The sequence below is a fragment of the Pecten maximus genome, chromosome 1, assembly GCF_902652985.1.
Source record: "Pecten maximus chromosome 1, xPecMax1.1, whole genome shotgun sequence".
Lineage (NCBI taxonomy): Eukaryota > Metazoa > Mollusca > Bivalvia > Pectinida > Pectinidae > Pecten > Pecten maximus.
This window is the reverse complement of record NC_047015.1, coordinates 32,352,766-32,365,029: the sequence shown is the minus strand read 5'-3', so window position 1 is coordinate 32,365,029 and position 12,264 is coordinate 32,352,766. Positions and strand designations below refer to the sequence as shown.

The 12,264-nt window shown below is 34.9% G+C and overlaps 1 protein-coding gene across 1 annotated transcript; it reads left to right on the top strand.

The window, feature by feature from the left end:
- Positions 1–4,450: 4,450 nt before the first annotated feature.
- Positions 4,451–11,064, top strand: LOC117330607. Its single transcript, XM_033889032.1, has 12 exons — positions 4,451–4,631; positions 5,100–5,248; positions 5,507–5,630; positions 6,114–6,213; positions 6,480–6,567; positions 7,196–7,294; positions 7,719–7,783; positions 8,584–8,846; positions 9,002–9,149; positions 9,405–9,474; positions 9,890–9,950; positions 10,658–11,064. The coding sequence occupies exons 3-8, from the start codon at positions 5,537–5,539 to the stop codon at positions 8,606–8,608; spliced, it is 471 nt and encodes a 156-aa protein (XP_033744923.1). The 5' UTR covers positions 4,451–4,631; positions 5,100–5,248; positions 5,507–5,536; the 3' UTR covers positions 8,609–8,846; positions 9,002–9,149; positions 9,405–9,474; positions 9,890–9,950; positions 10,658–11,064.
- Positions 11,065–12,264: the final 1,200 nt, after the last annotated feature.

Genomic DNA, 12,264 nt, shown 5'->3' with positions numbered 1-12,264 from the left:
TAATATGCTATGTGATTGTGAGATCTTGTACGCAGGTGTTTTATTTCAACGATTTTAACATTAGCCGATGACGATCAAAACCTGTTGATGTAATGATAGTAAGTAATATGAAAGCGATATGTCGAAGGTTCATGAGATAATTTGTATATAGCTAGGGCGGATGGGTGGACGTCCGGACAGAACACACGTCCACACAGACAAATTAATTGTAATTTACACATATCCCGTATCATACTAAGTTAGGATTGTGGTATATACCTCTGAATTTATTTTTGCTGGATTTTCTATGTACATTTTTTTTCTTGCATTTCCTTTTGCATTTTAATTTTATGTATATGTAATGTAACTAAATTATTTGCTGAATAATTTAAGGGGAAAAAATCGGCAACAAAGATATGGCCGTTTGCGTCATCAAACATGACTGCTATCGCCAAATCAGAAACATTTGGTGTATCCGGCAGTTCATCACCACAGATGTATGCAAGACATTGTTACATTCGCTGATCAGCTGTCTGCAGAGGGTCCAGAACACTACAGCACGCCTGTTTCCTCGTTCTCTAAAAAGAAGACACAGCATGCCAGTACTCTTAGGTCACAGTACAAGGTATTCAGGTACACATACAAGGCAATGAATGAAATTGCTCCAGAGTACATACAGGAACCTATCAATCTCTACAAGTTGTTCCAATCACTACGATTGGAGACAGAATCATTGTTATGCTTTCCAAACTCTTGGACTGTGACTTATGGTAACCGTTGCTTTGGAAAGGTAGCAGACACTTTGTGGAACAGCTTATCATCTGCTACCGGGAAATCGAAAACCCTGACCAAATTCAGGAAGGGGGTAACTCATCTGTTTACGTCAGCTCTTTAAACTCTCCCGTCCTGTATATATTATTATCCACTTGGTCGGGTCGATACATATTATATACAAATTGTATATGTTCTGTACATTGTGCTACACTTGTGATATAATGTATTATTATATTATGTAATGTGAAGCGCATTACAGTAGTTTTACAACATATAAATGCTGTATATCATTATTATTGATTATAAAGTCGTGTGAGATTATTACGGTCGTGTGAGATTATTACGATCGTGTGAGATTATTACGGGCGTGTGAGATTATTACGGTCGTGTGAGATTATTACGGTCGCGTGAGATTATTACGGTCGTGTGAGATTATTAAGGTCGCGTGGGATTATTACGGTCGTGTGAGATTATTACGGTCGTGTAAGATTATTACAGTCGTTTGTGATTCTTACGATCGTGTGAGATCATTACGATCGTGTGAGATTATCACGGTCGTGTGAGATTATTACGGTCGTGTGAGATCATTATGATCGCGTGATATTATTACGATCGTGTGAGATCATAACGGTCGTGTGAGATTATTACGGTCGTGTGAGATCATTATGATCGTAAGAGATTATTACGGTCGTGTGAGATTATTACGGTCGCGTGAGATTATTACGGTCGTGTGAGATTATTACGGTCGCGTGAGATTATTACGGTCGTGTGAGATTATTACAGTCGTTTGAGATTATTACGATCGTGTGAGATTATCACTGTCGTGTGTGATCATTACGATCGTGTGAGATTATTACGGTCGTGTGCGATCATTATGATCGCGTGAGATTATTACGGTCGTGTGAGATTATTACGGTCGCGTGAGATTATTACGGTCGTGTGAGATTATTACGGTCGCGTGAGATTATTACGGTCGTGTGAGATTATTACAGTCGTTTGAGATTATTACGATCGTGTGAGATTATCACTGTCGTGTGTGATCATTACGATCGTGTGAGATTATTACGGTCGTGTGAGATTATTACGGTCGTGTGAGATTATTACAGTCGTGTGAGATCATTACGATCGTGTGAGATTATTACGATCGTGTGAGATTATTACGGTCGCGTGCGATTATTACGGTCGTGTGAGATCATTACGGTCGTGTGAGATTATTACGGTCGTGTGAGATTATTACGGTCGTGTGTGATCATTACGGTCGTGTGAGATTATTACGGTCGTGTGAGATTATTACGGTCGTGTGAGATTATTACGGTCGTGTGAGATTATTACGGTCGTGTGAGATTATTACAGTCGTGTGAGATCATTACGGTCGTGTGAGATTATTACGGTCGTGTGAGATTATTACGACACACTGAACCCAATACGGACCGGTATATAAAATCCGGTATGTAATGAATTAGAAAAGTCTCTAAAATTTAGGTTGTTCTAATAACTTGGCAAATTTAGACTACATCCCTGTGATTTTCATCATAAAAACGTGTCTCAGTTCGGATATAGATATGAATTCCCTATTAATACATCATAAAATGAAATTTTGAAGCTATTGAGACAGTATTGAAACTGTTTTAAGGTCTTTCCATGGGTCAAAATGCACTGCACATACAGTTTTCGTGAAAATGATACGAGTAGATTATTCTGTGTCAATTATTAATGCGAATTCTAATACTTAAGTTCGTTTTTAACTGATTGTCGTAATTGTTTTTAATAGTTAAAAAATATTTTCACTTGGCACACACAAAATCTACATTTGTTACCATAGTTGGGATAAGATCATTTGCCTTTTCATTTTATAAATAAACGCGGGTTGTGTGCAGTTCTGCCATTTAATTGGTCAATTATTCGTTTTGATCAATAAGCGAAATGCTATAACATTTATTTTTAGAATGATCATTTTTTTAGATGAATAGCTTTCCCTAATCTGCCAGTTGTCTTTATTATGATATTGGCACCCGTATTATGTACTGGGCATGCATAATTACATATGTTGTGTTTAACGGCAAATGATTGGTCAACTTGTAACCAATGAGCATCCTGTTTAAGCTGTACTTAACTAAAAAAAATGTAAATATTTGTTTCGAGTCCAACAGATGAGTCTCAATTGACGCCAACAAATCACCGGTTGTTTTTTTCTTCATAATTTAATATTTCAATGTGAAAATGAATATTCAAAGTCACGCTACAACACAAAAAGGAAAAACAGATGTACGCTTTCTGTTGACATTGCGTCACGAACGATTCATTGACCAACAAAACCAGATATCTTTATCATCACATAGTGACACTTATTCTTAGATCTTTATTTTTTTCCGTTTTGTATTGATCTACGCTGATAATTTCCGTGTGACGCCATTCCTCTACAGTATATATATGACGTTACCAAAATATATTAAACAGCTGATAGACGTCAAAATTAGATGTTGTAAATAGATTGTGATTTCTCTGGTCATACACATCGCTAAACAGAGAAAATATTATTAGATGAAACGTAAGTGTATAATTTTTTTAAATAAAGTCAGGAAAATTCAATGAAAAAAATGGTAATACAAATGATATAAAAGAATATAATAGCAAAATAAAAAAAATGGAAAGACTTATGGCAAATTAGACCAAAAATCCAAACTCTCAACTTTTTAACCTAACTCTCTACAACTTCAAACTAGATCTCTCTTCTATGAACGCTAGCTATAGCTAGTTTACTATTAAATCTTGAACCTCGAGCTCCGATAAATTGCCGACGTTTACATATATCTCGACAGGTTGGGTTTTTTTGGGCTACTATTTATAACCTTAATCGTGACGTCATCAAACCTAGAGGCAGACGACAGCTACTGTGATAAATGAGGTTTCATAACGGAAAATTGGCGAGATTGGAGTAAAAAGTGAACTTGTACAATACCGTAGGGCTTCTATAATTCATCTTTAATTCGACTTGAACAGTAACGTATTACAAAATAGGCCTACGCTGTGACTGTCCCGGGTCCGGTACTCTGGTCTGATCTCGAAGTCATATCATGCTCAATAATGTGCCGTTCATTTCATTTTGACCTACTAGATATATAGGCCTACACCATTTCGTGAAAAGTGGTAAATGGCATCAGCATTATTAAAACTGCTTGTGTGGATAATATTTGCTTACCTGAGAATATTCCATTAGGCCTAGTGTTGTCACAATCGCCCAGCGTCTTTTGACAGATAGCACGCGCGCCGCATCCAAAACAAACTTTATCATTTAGACGCTTTGCATCAAAGGTTTGATCAAAACATTCAAGACGCGTATCTGTCAAAAATCAACATAGCAGACAACGAACGACTTGTTTACATGGTCAACGCAGCTAAAAAGCGACATTTTTCTTACGTGATATGCAAGTTTTCCACTAAAAGAAAAGATTCTTATAGAAAACACGAAGAGAGTAGTAAACACCAACGAAACTTGAAGGTACAGTACATTTCATGCATTTTGTGAAAGTGTCATTTTCAATGATTTTTTATGACTTTTCAGTGCATACTGCAGTATTCATTGAAATTTCACATACATGTGTACATAATTATTTGCTTATTCATCCCATAAAATTTCGTTGTTAACACAATTATGTTTGTAAACATGAGTTTTTCCTTGGAGTAAATCATAAATTTAAGTTACCAAATATATTTTATTATTTTTAACATTACACAGGTAGCTCAGACAATAGGTGCTAATTATGAGCAATACCCTGAAAACACATATAGTGACTTTTCAGAAGATGAAAATGTCAACTGGAGTTGTGCTGAACCAGATATTGATGTTGTTGAGGATATCACACTTAATACTGAAAGAGGTAAGTTGGTTGTGTATACAAATTTGTACTGTACTTAGGAATGTTTTCTTTGTTAGGCATGTACATGTAGTATACATCATACTGAAGTTCCAGAGACTTGGCACCATAAATTGGCATTCAAAAAATATGTTCTGTTAACTTTGTAAGTGTTATTTAAAGTCAAATCCCTCTTCTTTCATAAACCATATAAATTAGATCTTGAGATCAAATGTTTTTCATTATATCAGGGTATTACCATCAGTAATGTTTTTTTTAACCATATATAAATATGGCTTACATTGCTAGATTTATAACTCAATAATATTCATTTGCTATATATAGTTAGACCACTTTTTCCTGTTCATTATATGGACATGTATGCATTAAACAGTGTATACATAAAAACACATGTATTATATTTTTGAAAGCTAGTTTTGCGCGAGAATGAAAATGTCTATTCCTTGGTTTTATGACCTCTGGGAAATTCAGAAAGTAAAAACGCTAGGCATGTGTACTTGCAAGATGATACACCAACAGAGCAAGATGATGCACAAACAGACCGAGATGAATGGAAACCATTCTCTTCAAAAGCACATTTTTACCTATGTGTTTTGAGTGGTTCAAAAACTCACCATGTTGTAAGTTAAGTACAGAAAATACAGAAAAGATGCATAATTTCATACCTGCCATTTTTAAGATGCGAACAATATTTTTTTCAAGAAGCAACACATATTAAAACATTGAACTGCATGGCTTTTTTTCTAACTACTTCAATTATATTATTATTTCTGTAGTTGATTTCAGATGTACAATATTTTTTAAGTGACAGCTTAATATTGCACTGTCATATCAGCCACCATTAATCATTGGCTTCATTTGCATTCTTAAATTTTCAGAGTGATGAAATTTTGAAATTCATTATATATATGATGAAGAGTTGTGGCACACCAGGAGTTCCTTCTTTCGAAAAAGTGAAGAACATTTGGTCGGATGATTTGGACATTGATGAAATGCTGAAAAGGTGAATTCCTTCTCGTTGTGTTTTAGTACATTTTTCCTTTTTTGAACATCCAATTTGCAAATTTGAGTGAGCTCAGCTGGTGAAGAAATTATCTGTTAAACTGCTACCTCAATTTTGGTAAAAACTTACCCCGGTACACAAAAATATTCAATATTGGAGTGTATGCTACACTGTCTTTCATTTCCTAAAAACAAAACAATATAAATAATTCAATTAAGGACTGATTGTCAAACTTTGACATTCATTGATTCAAACTTTTAGCTCACCACCTACTCTAGGGGCATGTGAGCTTATATGCCATGATGCTGCATTTGTTTTTCCGTCATCAAGATTTTAAAATTATAATGTAAATTAAGCATGCTGACAGCACAATGTCCCATTGTTCGTTATTGGAAATAATTACATTGGGTGCAGTAGATTGATCTAGTCTCTGTGTAGTGAAATAAAATATTTGTTATTGAAAAGGTTATTATTTCAATTACAGAATACAGACAAGGATGGAAATATTAGCTGGATGATTAAGCATATGGACATTTTAAAACTGCAAATGTCCAATCCTAAAATAGGAAAGAAAATAGTCAGGTAATTAAGACAAAACAGTGTTACCAAGAAGGCCATTGCAACTACAGCCTTAAATTGTCAAAATAATTAATAGGTTACATCATATGCTGGTATGTTTTTCCTGTAAGTAATATAAAACAGAATCAGAGAATACCAAAGCATCCACAACAATGGATAAGTATTGTATGAACCATATTTGACAGAAGCATTCTGGTATGTTTAAAAAATATTATGCATTTATGTAAGGTATCTTACAACTCACAAATGATATTTACTTTGTATTACAGATATCCAACAGTTGAAACAACTATTGCTTGTCACAGACAGTCTGGTGCTGCTAAATGGATACAAGAGATCAACTTCCCTTGGGCAAAGGTGATTTAAACATATTTTAATGTCAAACATGGACAAATGGATGAGAGACAAGTTATTACAACTTATGAACTCTTCTCCATATGTATTTGGGTTACTTGAATAAAAAGATGTATACATTTATATTATGTAGCACAGGTCATTTGCCATGCAATATTGGGTGCAATATGAATGGTGTACAATAACTATGCAAATGAGTCTTGTTTCTGTGAATATAAATTATGTATCTTTTTAAAATTTTCTGGGAAAAGACAAATATGCACTTTTCATTTATTTCTCATCTATTCAATCTCATTGGTGTGGTAGGGTTATTTGTCAGCCATTCTGGCGACAGTTCTAGCTGAACATTGTGCAACAACTTTATCTCAAAGCAACTTCAATCAATCACAGATTGAACACCAAATACCATGTCAAACTTAGTAGTGGTATATGACGTCATCACATGTTGCTTTGTCTGATTGTAAGGTTACAGAATCTAACATAAAAATTCAATCATGTTTACCATTCCTTTCCCTGCTATGGCTACTACATATATTCACTAGCACAAACTTGTTCAATTACTATAATCATGTTTGAAATGTACTTCATACCTTATAAGATACACATTTATATGAATGCTAATCCATTTCAGATTGGTGACACCACTTTCCTGCAGAATATGTTTGTAAGATTTGAATGTGAAGGACAAGAAAACCTTGGGCAGATCAAGAAGTTCATGGATGATATTGAGGTTTGCTATTTTCCTAATAAACAGTTTGTTGCAATAATAAAAGTTAATTATGGAGGTAGGAAGTTTAGCTGGACAGATCATTCTTGATGCAACTACCTAATGTAACCATGACATGATTATATATTTATTACAACATATCTGTAATGTTTGTCAGATTATATTTATTATCAATGTGAATGCAATCCAGGTGCGAGATAAATATTCATGACGTCCTAACTTGCACCCATTTGCATTCATATTGACAATAAATACAATCAGAAAGACGTTCAATGGATAAAAGGGTACACATAAAATGTACATCAAATTCCAGTCTTGGGTGGAAAACTGTTGACTTAAATAGTTTACTTTATAAAAAAAACTATATAACACCTGACAATGATGTTACTGTACAAGTTAATTGTGTGTTGTTGTTTTTTTCTTTCAGAATAACAAACTGCTTGCAGAGTTAGAAATATTCTGTTATAACACTGATGAAAACAATGGGACTCCGTAAGTTTCCTTCACAATGGGGTCAGATTTATGTCTTGCAAGTGATTTTACTGTTTTACAGCCACTTTTTATTAGTAATGTAAAAGTATTATACAAAACTGCTATCACATTTGAACATTCTAACATTTGTTATGTATATAGACTTATATTTACATTTCCACTGCACTGACACTAGATTAAGGTACTGTGCAGTACAATTGTGATGCTTACTTTAGCAATGATTAAGGATTGTCATATTTTTGACATTCATTGGTGTGTAATGTACATTAGCGATCTGTTCCTTGACAAGTACTCTTTTGATTTTGGGAGTTCTCCGGAAAAATACTGACAGGCAACCATCTTTAATATGACAGTTAAAGACTAATATTGCAATTTCTTCATAATAATAATTGTTAAAAAATTAAAAAAAACTAACTCTTAATTAAGGATGCAACTTCAAAAATCAAATTTGACAACTTTGGCCCTTCGCCTTTACAGCATCCCCAATAGAATACATAAAATTTGTGAAACATAAATTTACCCTGTGCTGGGGTTTTATTACAACACAATTATATACACAGTTATTAAATTAATCATTCAAGAATAAATAGACAGAATAACATAATTGTTCTATTGTAAAAAGAATATAAATATATTGATTAACAGTTTTTTTCTTTTTAAACTTTCACGCTTGTACATTATAATATATGAAAGTAACTAGTTTACATCTATATTGCATGAAGCCCAACTGAATTGCATTCATACCTGCATGAATGTTTTAAAAAAAAAATCCTGTTTGATCTTGTGTTTTTGGTTTTTAGGAAAAGAAGGCCGTGTTCGAGTTAACGCCCATCTGGAAAGGGTTACCAATCATAAATGTGCCAGTAAATGTATTCATGGATGATTTATCATCAAATATATCACGCAAATGGTCCCCACTACATAGCATCCAGATGCAACTGGCTAGGCTTCCTCTCAAGGAAAAAAGAAAAGGATCCAGCACACTATATCTAGCATCATCAGATACAGTTGGGATCCTTGATATGATGGCACCCATATGTGCGGACATTGAAGAAAGCAAAAGGTAAGTAACAGATTCATTTACTTTTAAGCTTTAAAAGTGGCCAGTACAATTGCTTTAGAACATTAAAGTCAAAGTGATAACAGGTATATGTGATCAATGTATGAAATGGGATACAAATTATGAACATCATGTTTTATTATATGTATATATTTCAGCTCTGCTGTAGATGCATTTGATGCAGAAAATTTAGCACCAGTAGTCCTCTGCTCACAGGTATCATTACTTGTGACAGATTACCACATGATGAGCCATGCCTGTAATCACAGTGGACCATCAGCAACAAAATATTGTCCGAAGTGTATGGTATGTTGAATTTTCAAGGAACTAGATACGGAAGAGTAAAATCAAGGCATGCTTTTGTCTATATGGTTTCAAAATTTGTGAATGTATCGAGGATCTGACACTGGTGTCAATGATATATGGAATTCATGAAACAAGTCAGATAATTCATTATGTTACGACCTGTTAGGTGAATGTTTAATGAATTTGAAAATTTCCACATTGCGTGGACACAAGTGTAAGATTCCATTTGTCACATAACTATTTTACAATTTTAAGGCTGACAAAACGGATCCTTTGCGGAAAAGTGAGCTGAGGACTCCAAACAAGACTCAGCGCATATTACATCGTATGAATATCATGACAAATACGAAAACACTGCAAAAAGAAACTGGGGTTAAACCATATGGAAATCCTCTGTGGAAATACATAAACCCTCATAGTTAATTGAACTTGTAGCATTTGTTTAAGTGAATCTATTGAAATGTTATGTAATAGAAACTGTATAAAAGATTCTAGTAGCTCTTCATTCTTTTTTTTTCATCAATGTTCATTGAATTGATACATCTGTAATGTCTTCAAAGCACTTGAAAAAATCCATAGCATGCTTAAATAAGCAATATAACAATGTGTAATTTCTTTCCTAATGTATAAACTATAGTCTTGGCTAAATTGAAATTCAAATTAATTACAGTAAGTCAACCCGATAATTTGACATCATGACTTGTTATTGTTAATTGTTCCGTTTAACAATTTGATTTCAGAGACACACCAATTGGAGTACTCCACTTTTTATATCTAGGACTAGCAAAGCACTTAATAAAGGTAACAGCTGCGCATGTCAAGACGTTATATATTCATAAATTTTATATTTCCACTGCCAGAGACTAGATGAAGCTACTATTTCCAATGTATGTTATTAGTCCCCTGCCATTTGAAAAACGGGAGGACTTTAGGTTTACCCTCCGTCCGTCTGTCTGTCCGTCCGTCCGTCTGTCTGTTTGTCACGCAACAGTTGTCCGGACAACTCCTTCTAAAGTACTACTCCGATTTTAACGAAACTTGGTATACATTATCAGAAAAACATGCAGTTGTGCATCCCACATTTTTTTTCGAAAAAAATATTTTTCAAAATGGCCGCCAGCTTCTCATTGGTTGAGGCTGGTCCGGACAACTCCTCCTAAAGTACTTCTCCGATTTTAATGAAACTTGGTATACATTATCAGTATAACATGTAGTTGTGCATCTTTATTATTTTTTTTTCCAAAAAACCATTTTTCAAAATGGCTGCCGGCTCCTCATTGGTTGAGGCTTGTCCGGACAACTCCTCCTGAAGTACTACTCCGATTTTAACGAAACTTGGTATACATGATCAGTATAACAGTAAAAAAAAAAATGGGAAAATGAACATGTGCACTCCTAGGTCAGGCAGGGGACTTTGTATTGCTGTTGCAATACTATCCATCCTTGTTTTCCAATAACATACATTGGGATATTGTGACGTCTTTATGATTATGACATCATAATTGTAGTATTGAAGACCGCACTACTCCACTGTCAACGGATGGATGTCCTCTGTTTGGATTTACCCTGACGTAGCTAAAATGATGAGTATATCGCGTGCGCTTTATCAATGAATAGTGGTATCCATTGTAGCAATTATAACTTAGTAATAGTGATGATGACAACAGTCGGTCCATGGTATTCATACCTTATGAATGCGAACTGAATTTGGTAGGGTTATATAGAGGCAATGCCATGCATTATAACTTAGTAATAATGATGATGATAACAGTCGGTCAATGGTATTCATACCTTATGAATGCCAACTGAATTTGGTAGGGTTATATAGAGGCAATGCCATGCATTGGTTAATATGTACATACAATATGTATACATGTTTCAGTTATGCTATGAGAGTCTGAGTCCTCAAAAAAAAGACGAGCTGAAAGTTCACCTCGACAGCATCGATCAAACTGGTTTCAGCTACAAAGTTTCAGCAAAATCCATGCTACAGTACCTGGACAGTAGGCAAGGCAAAGACTTCAAGCACTATGTAAGGCTTATGTTCATGATTTATAGGGTTTCTAAAGCATGAATTAAGACAACCTAATCAATCCACATATTTTACACTATTCCCCCACCCCCATTTTTCTATGTCACCAACCCCAGGTTCTTTGACTCCCTGCCAAGGATTCCCTTTCCCTGAAAAGAGATCCAGTTTGTAATAGGATGAGAAAAAGCGATAAAGATAGTGCCAGCACTGAGGCTCAAATCCAGGTCCCACTTATATGCAACCTAATTATACCCCCGCAACGAAGTTAGGGGGGGGGGGGGGGGGGGGGGGGTATACTGGAATCAGGTTGTCCGTCCGTCCGTCTGTCTGTAGACACGTTTTGTCCGGACAACTCCTCCTAAACCGAAGGGCCGATTTCAATGAAACTTCACACAAATATAGAGGACCATGTGAAGATGTGTATGCCACTTTCTTTTTCTCAAAATTATGGTTGCTATGGCAACTGGTCACTATAAACAGGTTTTCCGTTAAGAATCATAACTTTAAGTTTGTCCGAACAACTCCTCCTAAATCGAAGGGCCAATTTCAATGAAACTTCACACAAATATAGAGAGCCATGTGTAGATTTGCATGCAACTTTCTTTTTCTCAAAATTATGGTTGCTATGGCAACTGGTCACTATGTTACTGGGTTATCTTAGTTAGCCTCTAATTAAGAGTTCCAATTCACCATGGACTCGTGCAGATTGCGGGGGTATTAGTCAGCCATCCTGGCGACAGTTCTAGTTAATTATGCTTTTATGCTATACTCATGGATAAATATGTTAGAAAAATGAACAATCAAATATAATTTTTAACATGTCTATAAATTGAAGTGAATCTAGAATACAAGCTGTTAGGATCTTTCACCATGTTGGAGGTGAGACTAAGGTTTCTCAAGCTAAGGATCAAGATTCTTAGTTTATCAAACATGAACTTGGCTTGCAAAGTGTATGACAGCTTAAGAATATTACCTCGAGGGTTGAGACCCCTCTGTCTCACTTCCAGTGGGGTGAATTATTATGTTTCTCTTACCCTATAAACTCTTCAATATGTGTAATAATGACGTTACATCAATGTAAGA